Raw genomic sequence first — 16,875 nt, forward strand, 5'->3', positions numbered from 1 at the left:
GGGAACACGGAGGGGCTGAGCTCTGGAAAAGAGGAGTGAACACTACTCATTGGGCTGTTTGGACTAGAGGCGCGGCGGCAGGAGGCAGTACTCAATGACCTCCAGCACAGGCGGCCACCGTGGCGTGGGGGGGTGGGGGGAATCTCCTCTGGGAGGAGGCTTCCTCCCGACCGCTAGGAGGCGGTAATGGGAGATTCAGTCTCCTGGAAGCGTCCTCGACTTTGCCGGCGGCCGCACCTACGCGGTTGCTACAGCAACCAGGACCAGGCGGCCTAGCTTAACGGTCAGGAATTCAGCTCCTTCCCTGGAAGAAGGGAAAGTCTCGCGCACGCGTGCTGGAGGCTCTGGAACCCGTCCTCGTGGAGTGAGAAACCGCGCCTCAGACCAACGTCTACGCAGGCGCAGAAGCCCATCTCGCGCCCCTCCTTTTCCATCCTGCGCAGGCGCACAAAGCCGCGCTACCAACCTCCGCAGCGGCCGCGCGCACCGTTCACCTCGCTGGCTGCTTTTGTCTCGCGCAACCTTCTTAGGCCATCCACGAGATCGGCCCTTCTTTTCCTTCACTCTTCCCGCCCCGAGAGCCAGGAGTCCGGAGCCGGGACCCCGCCCCTTCCCCGTATCCCTTCCCTTGACCCACCTCGTCTTCGTCCTCCCTCCCTTTTCTGTTCCCCAAGCCGGAAGGAGCCGAAGAACAGACGGAAAAAGCCGAAGCTGTCTCGGTGAGTGGGGCCTTTCCGAAGCGGTGGCGGAAGGAGCCGAAGCTCTGCAGTGGGGGGAGTGAGCCAACGGAATCTCCGGAAAGAGCCGAAACTTGGAATCTAGCATAATCTCTGGCGGGGCCTGAGGGCGAGCGCTGGAAATCTTCGGGAAGCGCCGAAGACTAGGACGGTTAGGCTTATCAGAAGTAGCGGGTTGCTCGGATAGGGCCGGCAGATAAGAGCGGGGAGCCCCTGCGGAAGCAGTGAAAGACTGGGACGGTTTGAATTGTCGGAAAAAGCCGAACCTTTGGTGGGCCGAGGGTGGCTGGGCGCAGAGGAAGCTGAGAACCTACGGAAACACCCGAACGTTGAAGAGGTAATTTCCGAAGAGTTTACAACCTGGGAACCCCGCGAAACCTTCGCTTCGGGTGTTTTCGGAAGCGGCCGAAGACACCGCACCCGACTCTTGCCTCTACAGTCCGGAAATAGCCGACGCGCTTCGGAAACAAGCTCTGGGGGAGGGGTTCTTTGCGGGCGGGCCGGCGGGGGAGGGGTGGAGCCGGGGCTGGGCGGGCGGCCTGGGCTTGATTAGGCAGGAGGAGGCGGCGGCGCGTTGGGGGCGCCCGGAAGTAGCCGAAGCGAGCGGCGGAAGTAGCCGAAGCGGCAGCGGGCGGGCGGCAAGGCGAGGCGAGAGCTGTACAGGGCCTACACGGCCGCTTCAGCATGTCGGACTTCGACGAGTTCGAGCGGCAGCTCAACGAGAATAAGCAAGGTGAGGGCGCCGGGGGCGTGGGGCGGCGGGCGGGGCGGCTCTTGGCTTCCCTCCGTGTCCCCCGCCATTTTCTTCGTCGCTTCCCCGTCCTCTCAGGGCCGCGCGGCACCCCCCCACCCGTCCCGCGGCGCGCACTCGCTCACGTGACCGCCCGGCGTGCCTCCGCGCGCGGGAGGGGGTGGGGAGCGCGGGCCCACACGCATGCGCGTCGCGTACCGTTTCGCGCCCCACGTGGTTCCCGGCGCAGGTGTGTCCCCTTGCGGACTGCTGTTATTGCTAATCTGAGGAGGAGAGTGTATATAATCGGGTCCCGCGAATCCCCCCCTTTCCTCCCGCTTCCTAGGTACTTCCGCTTCCGGCCGGGCCTGTGGCCTGGGTCTCCACGCCCCCTTTGTTCCAAAATGGCGGTTTTGAGCGCCCCCCCTCCCCCCCACCGTTCACGTGGGCTCGGGCAAGGCCGCGACTTGGGCCGGCCCTTCTCCGGCGGCTGCTCTTTGCGCAGTGTCCTGCGGACTCGCCCGCTAGGGTCCCGCCTTGGCTGCTGGTCGTGGGGGGCCTCGGGTCACCTCGTGTGACGCGGATTTCCTCGTGAAAGGGGGACCCTGTGTTGTTTTATTTTCCACCCTGTGCATTCTTGAAGTGTTTCTACCGCACGTACGTTTTGCGTACACGCGGGCTTTGGCAGTGGCGACGATCACAATGTGGAGTGTTTGTTCCCAGTATCCCCAGCTAGAGACAAACACCATGTCTTCTCCATCCCAAACTCGGGGCATCTAGACTTAGCCTCATAAATCATCTCAACGTAGAGATGGGGAAACTGAGGCTCTTGAGAGTAAGGGAACCTGGGCCCATTGAGTACCATAGGAAAGGGTGGGCGGCAAGTACTCTCAGGTGATGCCCAGTCAAAGCACGGGACCACGCGGGTGCCGGTCAGTTTAGGGACTCCAAGAATATTGGAACTGGGAGAGTCATTAGACGTTTAAAAATTCCTTGATCCTCCTATTCTGGTTTGACAGTGAAGAAACTTAGGCCAAGGGAAGGTGGAAGGACTTGAGGCTTAAGATGCCCGTGTTTGAATGGCTGAATGAGAGGTGCAGGACTTTCCCTTGGAACCCACCTAGAGTTGAGTAACGGGCAGCTGCATTAGGAGACAGTGCCTGGGGAAGAAGTCCCGGGTTTTGAGTGTCCTTCGCGTGTCTGTCTTTTTACTCATTGTACTGCTTAACAGCACACGCTTGGAAGTTGATCCTACCTGAGTTCAAAGCTACTTTGATGCTTAGCTGTGCTACTTGAATACGTTTGTGCCTGTTTGTTTTCGTTTGTGGATTGCCATCATTGTTTTCACAGTTTTTGAAATAAGGATGATAGCAGTTAAACTGAGTGCCTGTCACGTGCTAGGCACCTTGCTAAGCTCTTTGCATGGTTTTTCTAAGTAGATCCTTGTAACAGCCCAGTGAGGCTGAAATGATTTTCTTATTTTTGCAGAGGAGGAAACAGATTCAAAAAGTTTGAAAATTTTCCCAGGTCTGGTCAGAGGCAGACCTGAAATTAAATGGGAAAACGTGAAGTGTGTGGCATGTGGCTTGGCATACATTAAGTGCCCAACAAGCGGTGTTTTATATTGTGAAATGATCCATAGTGTGATAAACTTACAGAGAGAAAGTAGAGGCAGGTCATCAGCTCGCTCAGAGATGATGTCAGAGTTGGGGAAGGTGCATTCCAAACCTCATCCTCATACACCTGGGGGGGAGGTAGATGGGACCCTAGTTTAAAGAAGAGAAAACCGAGTTTTAAAGGTTTAGTTGTTCTTGCGTGGTTTTATATCGTTGGTAAGTGGAAAAGCTGAAATGGACCCTGAGTTCTGGCTGGGTGCATGGCTGGACCACCAGGTGGAGGTGGTTGAGCCCTTCCTTGAGGCCCTTGCAGATGTGCTTGCTGCCTGAGTGCTTGGCCCTCCTGGTACTGGGAGGTCATACCCTCACCCCTCACAAGTCCCCTGGGTTGGTAGCGCTGTTCCCAAAAGGTGGCAACAGCATTTTGAACAATTAAAGCTCCCTTTCTGTTCCTATTTGTCCAGGATCAGTGTGTGTGTGTGTGGGGGGGTGGGGCGCACTCCTGCCTTAGGGGGAAGTGCTGCCCACGTGTTGTCCCGCCTGTGGGTCTTTGTCTCTGAGCCAGCCTCTTCCCTACTTTTTAGCCCCTGCCTAGTGCAGTTGTGTCTCCAGGGAATTAATTTCCTGGTCTGCATCCCAGCACCCAGCAGGCATCCCTGCTTTCTCTGTGTTGGTTCTTTTCTGCCTGCTTGTCTGTTTCAGAGCCTTAGCAGCAGGAAGGGCTCTTGGGGCTTGTAGCTCGCCCACCTTGTAAACATGGAGCCAGAGGCCCCAGAGCTCCTGTGTGCTTACCTGCAGCTCTCTGAGTATCCGCTCACGTTTCTAGTCTTTGATTTACTTATGTTTTTGCCTTCCAAGGAGATTATCCCATTGTCATTAGTGGTTCCAGCCAGACCCCGGAATGTTCTGCCTGAGTTCAGGAGTGTGCCTGGTTGCGTTACCGAACTTGCTGACGTGACAAAGCTCACATTCAGGCTCACTACTTCCTTGTTTTTTAGCCTTTGCGCCAGTCATGTGACTGTCCAGTGCCACAGTTTCCCTGTCTGTTACATGAGCCCCCAGCAGGGCATTCCCAAAGCAGTAGTAGAGATTAAGTGCAACTAAAACATTTAGCATAGATTCCAGTTTTAGGAAGCATGCCATTCTTTGCTGCTGTGTCTTTTCCATACTTAGGTGCACGTTTTTTCTGAGTTTCAGGGATTCTGGAATTGAGGTGCATTTACAAAAAGTTCCTGTTAAATTATATCAGAAAAATATAAGACAGCAGTGTGGATGAGACTAAAGTCCACTCTGAGGCCCTCTCCTTATTGCCTGTTCTGTTTCCTGTCCTCTGTCTCCTGTCCCCAGGAGTGTGGTGACATTCATGAGTACAGTAACGGGCCTGATGGGTAGTTGAGGAATCAGGTGCCTTTGAACCCAGGAAGTGAAGTAGGCAGTGCTCGGGCTTCCTGTGCTGAAGGGTTAGCCCGCATCTGCTTCCCAGGCTGAGAGGTCTGTGGGGAGCACAGGGTTTTGGCTCCCTGGCAGGGCTGTGCTCCATCCCAGGTTCTGCACCCGCACGGGTGAAGGGTTGAGAGAGCCGAGTGGAGGCTGGAGCAGAGTTGTGTGCCTGGCCCATCCCCTCATGCACTGTGTACTTGGCTTTGAGGCAGGATGGGGTGGTCTGGGATTCAGGTCTGCGTGGCTCAGAGAGAGGGGCCTGGGGAGGGTGTTCTTGTTGGGAGGGTCTCCCTGCTTCCTGACTGGCACCCGACCCTGGGCCTGATGGTGGGACTGTGGGTGCACCTGGTTGATTGAGGAGGTCTTTCCTGTGGGGCCGCGGGTCCCTTCAGGAAAACATCATTGGGTCTCTTGGTTCCCCAGCCTCTAGCCCTGCCCCTCTCAGGGACGACCCTGGGGTCAGGCCCCTCAGCCCTCGAGGGGGACCAGGAGCCAGCCTCCTCTGTCTTCTCTGGCTCCCCAGCTCCTCCTGAGCGTCCTCAGGTATCTTACACCCCGGGGGCATTTCCAGGCCCTCTCCCCTCAGGTAACCAGCTCCCGTCCCTTGGTCCCCCAGGGTCCCTGGACTGGCTTGTGGACCCAAGCAGCCTGCTAACTCCCCATCTCTGTTGAATCCCGTCCCCTTGGGGGTGGCCTCCCTGGGGCTGGGGCATGGCCAGCAGTGTGTGGGTGGGCTGGGCCATGTGTCCCCAGCTCAGCCTCCTCCTCCCCCTCCCCCCCAGAGCGAGACAAGGAGAACCGGCACCGGAAGCGCAGCCACAGCCGCTCCCGAAGCCGGGATCGGAAGCGCCGCAGCCGGAGCCGTGACCGACGGAACCGAGACCAGCGGAGCGCCTCCCGGGACAGGCGGCGAAGAAGGTACTGCGTTCGGGAAGGGCAATGAAGGTGTCCCTGCTCAGACTGTGTGCCCTTTGCATCCTTTTGCTCCTGTCTCTGGGGGTGGGATATGCCGCTTCTCGGTCTGGAATTCAGAGCTTTGTCTTTGGGGTTTCCTGCAGTTCTGGTGGGTTGTGGGGGTGGCAGATTCTTTATCTGGGAGGTAATTCTTTATCTGGGAGGTGAGTCTGCAGATAGGGCGTTCTGTCCTCTCCTTCCTAAGGAACTTCCCCCACCCGATCCAGAGGAGGGTCTGGTTCCTTTTCCCACCCCCTTTCTGTGCTTCTCTGTGGGACTGTTTCAGGGACTGTGCTCTGCCTCCTGGGAAGGGGGCCATCTCAGAGCAGGGCAGGACTTCTGTCCCTGGCCACCTTCTGGGTTGGGATGCTGGTTTTCTGCTCTCTAATGCCTCTTCCCTCTCTAGGCACTCCTTTCTGTTCTCTCTGCCCCCTTAGGTGAGGAAGGGCGGGGTAGGTGTAAGTCCTGCCTGCTCCCATCTCAGTTTGTCCAACTAGAAAGGGATCTGTTTGTCTGGCCCTGACACCTGCCATCACTTCCTCTTTTCTGGGGTGGGGGCTTTGGGGAATGGCAGGGCCGAGGGGGCCTGCTTGCCGCTTGTTCACCTCGGCCCTGCCCCCGGCCCTGGGGCTCAGTACCCTTGGGGGGTGTGTGTGGCTTGTGGGGAAGACGAGGGTCCCCAGTCACCCCTCCCCATACCTTTCCCTCCCACCCCCAGCAAACCTTTGACCAGAGGCGCTAAAGAGGAGCACGGTGGATTGATGTGAGCTTCTCTTCCTGCCCCTCCACCCTGATGCCACCCCTTTGCCTCCTGCCCCTGCACACCTGCCCGTCCCCGTCCAGCCCTGGCCCAAGCACCTGCCTTGAAACCAGCCCCTCTCCCAGGCCTGGGTGCACCCTGACCCAGACCCTCTCCCTCTGGAGACAGCGGAGTTACTGCTGGGGAGCCAGGGGAGCCTGGGGGGCTGGCAGGCCTGCCGAAGGCCAGACTGAGGTGGCCCTGCCCGCTCTCCCCCCCGCCCTCCCCCAGTCGCTCCCCTCGCCATGAGAAGAAGAAGAAGGTCCGCAAATACTGGGACGTGCCACCGCCCGGCTTTGAGCACATCACCCCCATGCAGTACAAGGCCATGCAAGGTAGGCTCCCCCCAGGTGTGTGTGCAGACCCCCATTTTGGGGGCTGAGGTTTGCACCCTGGATCTTTGGCCTCTGTCCTTTTGAAGCCCCCATGGTGGAGTGCGCAACGAGGGCTCCCCATGGGGCTGCTGCCAGGAGACCTGGCTTATCAGAGGCAATAGGTCCATTAGGGGCTGCCCTTTTCCTGTGGCCGAGGACTGGAGGCTTTGGGGGTGGGGGGCAGTCCTGGAGCTCCGGTCCAGGGTTACCCTGATGCCAGCTAATGCTTTTTGCCCCTTCTGAAGCTGCGGGTCAGATTCCAGCCACTGCCCTCCTCCCCACCATGACCCCGGACGGTCTGGCTGTGACCCCCACGCCAGTGCCTGTGGTCGGGAGCCAGATGACCAGGCAGGCCCGGCGCCTCTACGTGGGCAACATCCCCTTTGGCATCACTGAGGTACTGCCCTCCCCGCCCTCCCCTGCCCTCCCCTCCCCCCTCCCCCCTCCCCCTGCTCCTCCCCTTCCCTCCATCCCTCCCCAACCTGCACGGGTCAGACTCTGCTCCTGCAAGACCCCCCGGCCCCCTCCCAGACGGACGATGGAGTTGAGCCAGCCAGGGGCCGGGCTGGGGGTGGCCCTCCCTCCCTCCTCTCTCCTCTCCCATCTCCTCTCCCCCAGCCTCCTCCCGCAGCCCAGGGATCATGCACACACATAACTTAACCTACGAATCCGAATCGTGTGGAGAGAGACAGACAGGGAGACTTGGACACACACACACAGACGCACGCCCTCAGTTTCTGACACGCCTCTGTTCTCTGCCCTGTCCCCGTCCTTTCCCACAGTCCTCCCATGGTCGCTGCTCTTTTATTTTTGATGGCCCTGACCTCCCCACCTTCCCCACGCTCCTCTCCCTCCCCTCTCCCCACCCCTTCCCGTGGCACCCCTGAGAAGCCCGAGATCAAAGAGTTGTTTCCATTTCTCTTTAAAGTGAAATATTGTGGGGCTGAGATCCCTCGTAGCAACAAAAAGTTTGCTACCGTCGGCGAAGGCAAGTAAGGTCCATTCTGACTTTCTCAACCTGCACTTTGCTACATTTGATGAACCAGCCCCCGGACTCCAGGGCCAGATCCCTCCACATCACTCTTCTCTCCTCCCCTCCCTCCACCCTCCTCCCTTGCCCCTGCGCTCCCCTCCCCTTCCATCCCTGTCCTCTTTGTCTCTTTCTCTCTGACTCTGGGTCCCTGTGTCCTGCCTGCTGCTTTTCTACTTTCCTACCATTTTCCTCTTTGTCGCCACTGGATGTTTCCTTTCCTTACGTGTCCTGTCTCCTTGTTTTCTCTGTTTCGTGTATTTCTTCTCTCCCTGTGGTGGTGCCCCCCCATCTTTTCTCAAACCCCCCTTCCCCTCATTGGCCCCTGGGGCTCTCCCCACACTTGTCCCACCCCCTGGTCTCTGCTGCTACCCTATTCTCTCATTTCTCTCCTTTTATTCCTATGATTGATCTCTACGCCCCCACCCGTATTCCACTGTTCCTTCTCCCACCTCTGCCCTCCCCGCCCTCTCCCCTTACCCCCAAACCCTCCGTGTCTCCCTCTCTCACCCTTCCCTCCTCTCTCCACCTCCCTCCCCGCCCCTCCCTGTCTCCTTTGCCCTCTGCAGGAGGCCATGATGGACTTCTTCAATGCCCAGATGCGCCTGGGGGGGCTGACCCAGGCGCCCGGCAACCCCGTCTTGGCCGTGCAGATCAACCAGGACAAGAATTTTGCCTTCTTGGAGGTGAGTGGGTGCTGCGCTGTTGGGTGTGGGCTGCCTTTTGGTGGTCTGTCCTTTGTCGGCCCAGGCCCCTGGGGGCGGGGCTGGACTGGCGAAAGCACCGTTGCCCCTTACCACCCCGTTCTCTTTCCTTCAGTTCCGCTCAGTGGATGAGACCACCCAGGCCATGGCCTTCGATGGCATCATCTTCCAGGGCCAGTCGCTGAAGATCCGCAGGCCCCACGACTACCAGCCCCTTCCTGGCATGTCAGAGAATCCCTCCGTCTATGTGCCTGGTGAGTGGGGTCTTGTCCCACTCTCTTCAACCCAGCTAGAGCTGCTCAGCAGCAGCGTGGCTGCTACGGGATAGACATGTCTCCTTATCCTATCCCCCAAACCTCCCCGCTTAGCAGAGGTGGTGCCCCGGGCTGGAGAGGGTGAGCTGTGATCTGCTTGAGGACACACAGCTTGTGAGTGGCAGAGCCGGGAACAGAGCGCAGGCGTTGGGGGAAGTGAGGGCCTCGGGGGTTATTGTGAGTTTGTGTGTGTGCGGGTTAGCAGTCTGTGCTGCCCAGCAAGGGCTTGCCACCCGGCATGCAGAGGAGACAGTGCCACGACAGGGGCTTCTGAGAAAAGCAAAGGCTTTATTGAGACAGGAAGGCAAGGCTCAAATCTGTCCCCAGCCAAGGGTTTGGGGCAGGATTGAAGGGCTCGGTGGTATGGGCAGGGGTTGTTTGGAGGGCTTCAGCATTGGGCTTCTGGACAGTGGACCCTTTCCTCTGACTGGCTGGGTGATCCAGTCCCATCAAGTCGTAGCTCTTTGGTCCCGGATGTCACTGAAGGTCAGAGTTCTCTTCTGTGTGTGCTTCAGTGCATGACTGACATGACTTAACGCTTGTGTTGTTCTTGAAGAACCACTCAGTGTCTTGTGAGAAATAGGAGGTGGCCAGTTGGAGCTGGTTCTCAGTTGCAAGTGAAGCTCCCAGCGTGGAGACTGACACCTGCGAGGCCCTCCTTTCTTGCCTTTGTTTCTGTGGACTCCTGTGCACTGGGCCCTGCCCCACAGCGTGTTACAGTCATTCCGGCTGGTAGGTCGAGGCAGACCTGGGGTCTGCACGTTTCAGGTAGCAGATGTTTCGGGCTTTGTAGGCCACATGGCCCCTGTGGAAACTCTTCCGTGATTATAGTGTGAAAGCAGCTGCAGACGACACCTAGCTGGCATGGCTGTGTCCCATCCCCCACTGAACATTAAGGACTGACATTTGAGTCTCATACAGCATTTACATATCACGAAGTAACCTTTCAAAGTGTTTTCAGGTTGTCCAGAAAGCGGCAGCAGGCTGGTCGATAGATGGAGTGTCTTAGGCTCGAGCCTCGGTGTGGCTCTGTGAGGGTGCAGGGTGCACTGGGGGCTTGGAGAGCCAGAGCCTGTGCTCCTGTGGCTGAGCTGGGCCCTGGTCTCAGGCCCTGGAGTTGTGGAAAGGGGGCGTGAGCACTGGTGTACTTTGGGTGTGGGTGTGAGAGAACATGGGGTTCTGCCGACTGAGGCTTCACAATGAAGGATTCCTTTTAGAAACTGAGTCAGCTCTTCACTGTGCAATGTGATGGGGACATGGAATCCCAGAGAAGGCAGCACTTTGGGACCCGGGCCTGGGTGCCCGGCTTGTCTCCTGTGCTATCATAGCAGTTTGGGTAAATTCAGTGCCTCTGTACATTTTTTAAACAACTGAGGTGTAACGCTTACTGCCATTCCCTGAATGTACAGCCTGATGTGTTTTTGCCCTGTGCACACATCAGTGGACCTGGCTCCCAGGTCAAGCTACAGAGCGTCCCTTCATGCCTCTTACCAGTAAATCCAACGTGTCGTCTTTCTAACTATGTGAGGAGCCCCCATCTCCCCGCCCCCGTTCCTGGACGATGCTACTGTGTGTCACTGTCGGAGGTGTGCTCTGTGCTTTACCTCTTGGTCTTTGTGAGTCTTATAGTATGAGGGTCGGTGAGTGACAACCAGGGGCCAGTGTGGCCCTGCCTGTGTTTTTAACTATAAAGATAGACTGGCACAAGCATACCGCTGTGTGCATTGTTTCGGCTGCTCTGTGCTGCAGTGGCCAAGCTGAGTGGTGACAGACCCCATGGTCCACACAGTGAAAGCATCTCCCACCTGGCCCTTACTGTGGTAGACGTGGGGTCCCACCTCAGGAGGAGAGGGAGGCTTGGCCAACTACCCACGTGCCCAAGGCTTTGGCCAGTGGAGCCTCGGTGGCAGCATTTCCTGCACTGCCTCCTATGCGTCTTCCTTTGCCATGTGCAGACACAGACGTCGCAGATACGGGGACAGTCGCTTTAGATCATCTTCCCTTAGTTGCCGGCCATTTTTTAGAGGTAGCCATTAGTGTGAGCACCAGAAAGGTCATTCACTGGCCTCCTCTCTTTGGGGGAGGTCTGGGTGTCCACGCTGCGGGTCTCTTCCGTCCTGGGCGCTGGCAGGAAGTGTGATTCTGCTTTTAGCTTAGCATCCTCTGCTTCTCCTTTGTCTGTAATGAGGCTCATATTTTGGTTGTCCCTTTTCCATAAAAATAAATCAGTGTTATGACTGAAGGGGAAACGCATTTGGTAAAATTCAGCAGGTGTTCTTGGTTGGAAAAGAATTCAGGAACCTGGAAGGCAGCTTCCTCATTTTGGCAGAAGGGTACAGACCTGAAACTGAACACACATCATGGGGGTGGTGGAACCTTGAATGTGCTCCCATTGCCCAGTGCTGGTGTGGGTCCTGTGTGCAGTCGGTCTTGAAGAGGAGGTGGAGCTAGGCAGGGGAGCCGCAGCTGTCGGGGGTGGGGTGGGGTGAGAAGGCATAAGAATCTGAGCTGGTGAGTCAGCTCGGCCCTGAGCGCCTCCCAGTGCCAGGCTCACCTCTCAGTTCAGGGAGAGTTGTTTCTGCCTCAGGTGGTGCCTGCTTGTGGGCTTCACCCTCTGCTCCCTCGGCAAGGTTTTGTCACGTTGGGCCTGGTGGTGAGTGCTGGGGGCACAGTAGTGCATGAGGCGGTCGTGACCCTGTCGAGTGACACTGTGGGCACAGAAAGATTGCTTGGTGGTTGGGGGTCCAGGGTGGCCTTCAGAGGGGAGGCGGAAGACAACAGATGTGTGAAGCAGGGAGGAGCCCACAGCCGGCATGTTTAGGGGCTTGTCCATTATGTCAGAAATTGTGTCAGAGGTTGTTGGGCTTGAGTTTGGGCACTGAGACCAACCTGGGTTCCTAGTTGGCGCCGCCCTTTCCTAGCTATGGGACCTTGCAAGGTCATTGTCCCTGCTTCAGGACTGAGTGAGTGTCCACGAAGAGCTTGCACTGACTATAGCACTGCCTGCTCCCCATGCCTGTCCCCTGAGCCCGCCCTTTGGCCCGGGGTGACGTACACACGTTGTATAAATTGTTCTCATCCATGCGCCCTCTGGTAGGTGCCACGTTCTCTCACGTGAGGTGCAGGGAGCCTCGCTTAGTGCTGCGCCCCAGACCTGGACCTAGAGGGCCTGACTGGGGCCCCCAGCCCTGTCCCTTCCCTGAAATGGCATGGCACTGCGAACACCAGCCTGGGCCCGACAGCTGGTGTTCACCCAGCTCTTCCACTCACCTACCCGGTGACCTGACCTCTGCCCATGTCCTCATCTGCTGTCGGGCAGGTGATGGCTCCCTATCCAAGCCCTAGTTCTCTGTGGAATTGAGTGTGTGGGCACTGGAGGCCCCTTCTTCCTGCCTTTGTGACCTCAGGCTAGCACTGCCTTCCTGTGTCAGGTTATCCCTGTGGCACCGTGGGTAGGTCTTGGAGGGCATTGAGATAACAGATTGAGTTTGACTTGGCTGCCCAGTCCCAGGGACTGCCTGGTCTGAGGCCCCTGCTCCCAGGATTCTTGTGCCCCTCCAACTTGGGCAGGCTGGTCTTGTGTTCTGAGAGGCCTGCAGGGCGATACGAGTGTGGGTGGTGGTAGGAGAGGGAGCACCCTCCAGGGTACGGCAGCTCCAGGCCTGAGGCTCCTTCTCCAACCCTGTCTCACCTCCTCCCCAAGGGCAGGAGGAGGTGGGGCTGGCGCTTGGGGCTCCAGAAAGGGAATGGGCAGGTTTGCCAAGAAGCCTGTGGACCATGGGGCTGAGATTCCTGGCAGGCACACATCTGAGTGCAGAGTTCAGTGCAGAGAGAGAGCAGGACTGGGGGTGCGGACACATGGTGGTCTGTGGTTTCTAAACCCACTCAGCTGATGGGACCTTGCTGTGTTAGCCCCTGCTGGACGCTGGGCATGTCTCAGCCCTCAGGGACATAGCAGAGCCTGCTGAAGTCACGTGTGCCTGAGGCCAGAGAGCGACTGTAGCCTGTGTGGCTGTGTTAAGTGCAGGGAGGGCAAGCCTGAGAGCCTTACCTGCCAGGAGACCTGATCAGTCAGGGGTGACCAGGGAAGGGCTCTTGAGTTGAGGCCTGAAGGTTGAAGAAGGGGTTGTGTGTCCTCAAGAGCCCTCACCAGTAGGGCGAGGCCACACAGTCACAGGCGGCAGGTTTGGGTGTGAGCTCCAGTCTGTGGCCGCACAGGATGGGCCTGTTGCTGTTGCACCACACTCGTGTCTGTCGTACTGTGTTCCCAGGAACCTCAGGCTGGGCAGGTTTGGGAGATACGGGGTTTGCTCTGTCAGCCGTCACCGGGTCGGGAGGAAGGCAGGCTTCTCGCTGCAGACTCCTCCAGGGCTCCGGTGACGGCCTTTTGCTGGGCATCGAAGTTCTTTCCTGTCTTCTTCCCCCAGGAGTTGTGTCCACCGTGGTCCCAGACTCTGCCCACAAGCTGTTCATTGGGGGCTTACCCAACTACCTGAATGATGACCAGGTAGGCCTTTCCCTACTCCCCACCCCACCCGCACCTTTGCTCAAACAAGCCCTGATGTCGTGGCTTCCACCCCCACAGGTGAAAGAGCTGCTGACATCATTTGGGCCTCTGAAGGCCTTCAACCTGGTCAAGGACAGCGCCACCGGGCTCTCCAAGGGCTACGCCTTCTGTGAGTACGTGGACATCAACGTCACAGATCAGGTGAGCCCCAGGCTCCAGGTGCGGCCACATCTGCCTTTGTCCCCACTCTGCTGTGTGGCTGAGGTCACCCCTCCTTGGGATGGGTGGGAGGAGGCCAGTTGGCGGTGGGGCCCGCCTGGGACGTACCAAGCTTTCAGCCCTTTGGCTTCCCCTCTTCCCCCACCAATGCCCGGCTCTGGGGTATTGGGGCTTGGGGGGAGGTGTTGGGCTTCTGGTCCCTGACTCGCACCTCTTCCCTGCGTCCCCCACCCTTCATCGTCCTCCAAACGCAGGCCATCGCAGGGCTGAATGGGATGCAGCTGGGGGACAAGAAACTGCTGGTCCAGAGGGCAAGTGTGGGAGCCAAGAATGCCACGCTGGTGAGCCCCCCGGCACGTCACCTTCCATTGGCTCTGGGGGCTGGGGGGGGGCGGGGTGGCTCGGGTTCTGCTCGGCTCTGCCCTGGGCTTTCCTGCGCCTCTAGGGCAGGGCATGGTCTTCTTGGGATGGCATCTGAGGGAGGACAGCCCTGTGACGCCTCTGCCTGCTTGCTCCACAGAGCACCATAAACCAGACGCCCGTGACCCTACAAGTGCCGGGCCTGATGAGCTCCCAGGTACAGATGGGTGGCCACCCAACTGAGGTCCTGTGCCTCATGAACATGGTGCTGCCCGAGGAGTTGCTGGATGACGAGGAGTATGAGGAGATCGTGGAGGACGTGCGTGATGAGTGCAGCAAGTATGGGCTGGTCAAGTCCATCGAGATCCCCCGGCCTGTGGATGGTGTTGAGGTGCCCGGCTGTGGAAAGGTGCGTGTGTGCACTTGTCAAGAGCAAGAAGTGGCATTGAGCAGGCTCGAGTGATGCCCAGTTACGGGGTTTTGGGCAAGTGGCACTCAGTGTTTGGGGACAGTGAGGAGTGGGGCGGAGATTAGTGGGTGACGAGGGCGGGAACTGGGGCGCAGCGTGAATCTGAGCGAGGACTGTTAGCCTTAGACCCTGGTCATGGATTTGGGGGTGCGGGAGGCGAGGAAGGAGTCAAGTGCCATGCTCAGCTTTCTGGCTCTGGTGACTCGGTGGGATTGACTGCAGGTGAGAAGCAAGGGGGTGAACAGTTTTGGGGGAAGGGCAGACAGTGTTGGGGCTGGCTGATTTGAGGTCCTGCGACACCCCAGTAGAGATACATAGGAAGCAGTGAGCTGGACAGAGCTGTAGTCCCAGCGTGGGGTCCAGTAGGAACCTGGGTGGCACTGACACTGATTCCAGTCGACTGTTGCTGGATGAACTTGCCAGGAAACAGTGGAAAGAGTGTCACGGGGCATCATGTCCTCTCGCCTGCTCTCCTGCCCTCACTGGTGCAGTAGCTGTCCTTGTCGTGTCAGTTTCTTTCAGTGCTGTCATCAGCACTAGAATGGAGCCTGGAACCTGGCCCATGTGGGGGCTGAGTAGATACTTGTGGGAAGAACCAATGGGAAGGATTCTGCCTGGTCTCTGGGATCAGCCTGTTTTGTTTTTAAATTTTATCTTCATTGTTTTCAAACATAAAAGGTAGAGAGAAAGTCATAGTGATAGGGTAATATTATAGTATATTATTTAAGTCGTATGTATCACAGCACATATAGCAGTATTAACAAAATTATCCTCGGTACTACCCAGTCCATGTTCAGATTTCCCTTACTGTTTTAAAAATGTCATTTGTGAGTTGCTTTAAAGATCCAAACAAGGAACCATGTAATTTGATTTCAGACTTTCTTATAATTTATCTGTTCTGTATCACCGCCCCCCCCCCCCCGTTTTTTTGCAAGCCATCTGTTGAAATAATAGTGTTTGTTTTATAGAATTCCCTATGTTCTGAATTAGGCTCAGGTCTGCCCCTCCCTTCACTTAACTGAACTGGTGGTTCAAGCAAGATACACTCTTGATTAGATCAAGGTTCAATTTTTTTTTTTTTTTTTTCCCTTTTGCGTCAGCCTGGGTTTGAGTCCTAATTTTTGAGCTTTCCTTACTTCATCTGTTGTCTGGGGAGAACATGGCCCTTGCGGTGGCTTGGGGCCCACTTGGTGTAGGAGACAACACAAGGAGCTTGCCCATCCATGATGGCTCTCGCCTCTGCTCTTTCTCTACGCCTTTGTGTGTGTGGCTCTGCTCTCCTGATCTTTGATCCTGGGGTTCGGGGGATGTTTGGGTAAATGTGCTCAAACTTCTCTTCCTTCCCTTGAACTCCAGGAGTTCTGGGCTGGGGTGGCTGCTGCTGGCTGGTGAGGGAGTGGCTCCTCCGGGGTGGGCAGCCGCCGGCCCTCACACCTGCCTCTCGCCCTGCAGATTTTCGTGGAGTTCACCTCCGTGTTCGACTGCCAGAAGGCCATGCAGGGCCTCACTGGCCGCAAGTTCGCCAACAGAGTGGTCGTGACGAAATACTGCGACCCCGACTCATACCACCGCAGGGACTTCTGGTAGAGGCGGCAGGGGAGGGCGGGGCGGGCTGGCTGGGGGATGCTCCCCCTCCCACCCCCCCCTTTGCCCCCTCTGAAGATGATGGGCAGAGGAGTGACAGCCGAATGACAGCCGGCAGCAACTGGAATGGCAGCAATTAAGGGTGGGGGGTGGGGGGTTGGGGCGGGGCAGGGAGGGGACTGGGGAAGTGCACACAGGCCCACACAGACATGCACCCACAGACACAGAGGGAAGGGGTCAGGATGGGAGGGGTGCACAGCAGGGCGGAGGAGGATCCCCATAGCCCCTCCCCAAGACAGCCCCTCCCTTATACTCCCTTCTCCCCTTCCCCACCGTAGAAACATAGCGTGTTTATATTTTATGGCCAAACTTTTGAATTTTGTTGTCCAGCCCGGTGCCCTGCCCTCTCCTTTTCCAGGTCCACAGCTCCCCAACCTCTTGGCCTCTGGTCCTCTCCCTTGTTTCTTACGTAGTTGGTTCTCTCCTCTTTAGTCTCCACGGACCTGTGCCCAGCCCCCTGGCCCTCTCCTACTCTCTGTGGCAGTTTCATATTTGCTAAGACGAATTTGCTCATTAAACATTTTGTTGTATTTTACTTTATGGAGCTGCTCTGTGGTGTGTGTAACCCCCGAGTGTTTCCTTGGCTCCAGGCCAAGTCGTGGCTCCAGGAGGCCCGGTTGTCCCTGGCCTCTGGCCCCTGGTACAGGCGCCCTGGTGCCCTTGGCTCACCCAAGGGGGCACACCCTGCCTGCGTGGCCGCTCCTCGGGCCGGGCGTGGGGCGTGGCCCCGGAGAGGAGGATGCGACTTTCTGGCCCCTACGTGGGTTCCCGCGCCTGCACTGGGGACGGGGAAAGCTGGCCTCACGGGACCGGGGCTGGCGAGGCGGCGGTGACGGGTGGGCTGGGGGACACCTCAGTGCGCGTTCCCGGTCTTTGAGGCGGCGGGCGGAAGTGAGACAAACGGCGTCGGGCTCGCGCCGGAAGTGACGCCGCGAAGATGGGCGGAGCTGCGGGAGGGGCTGCTCAGGCTCGCTTCAG

At 57.9% G+C, this 16,875-nt stretch overlaps 1 protein-coding gene across 7 annotated transcripts; it reads left to right on the forward strand.

The window, feature by feature from the left end:
- Positions 1 to 116: 116 nt before the first annotated feature.
- On the forward strand, positions 117 to 16,432 carry U2AF2 (U2 small nuclear RNA auxiliary factor 2). 7 transcript variants are annotated; one of them, XM_074315408.1, is made up of 13 exons: positions 117 to 1,470; positions 4,947 to 5,066; positions 5,306 to 5,441; positions 6,196 to 6,240; positions 6,508 to 6,611; positions 6,896 to 7,047; positions 8,250 to 8,366; positions 8,500 to 8,638; positions 13,102 to 13,205; positions 13,284 to 13,424; positions 13,679 to 13,765; positions 13,945 to 14,193; positions 15,706 to 16,432. In XM_074315408.1, the coding sequence occupies exons 5-13, from the start codon at positions 6,590 to 6,592 to the stop codon at positions 15,838 to 15,840; spliced, it is 1,146 nt and encodes a 381-aa protein (XP_074171509.1). In that variant the 5' UTR covers positions 117 to 1,470; positions 4,947 to 5,066; positions 5,306 to 5,441; positions 6,196 to 6,240; positions 6,508 to 6,589; the 3' UTR covers positions 15,841 to 16,432. The 7 variants fall into 7 exon arrangements, with proteins under 7 accessions (XP_074171509.1, XP_074171503.1, XP_074171502.1 ...); XM_074315401.1 differs by lacking the exon at positions 4,947 to 5,066 and having other exon boundaries at positions 118 to 1,470; XM_074315404.1 differs by lacking the exon at positions 4,947 to 5,066 and having other exon boundaries at positions 120 to 1,470; positions 13,126 to 13,205.
- The last annotated feature ends 443 nt before the right edge of the window (positions 16,433 to 16,875 follow it).

Source organism: Rhinolophus sinicus, linkage group LG11, assembly GCF_036562045.2.
Source record: "Rhinolophus sinicus isolate RSC01 linkage group LG11, ASM3656204v1, whole genome shotgun sequence".
NCBI classification, from domain to species: domain Eukaryota; kingdom Metazoa; phylum Chordata; class Mammalia; order Chiroptera; family Rhinolophidae; genus Rhinolophus; species Rhinolophus sinicus.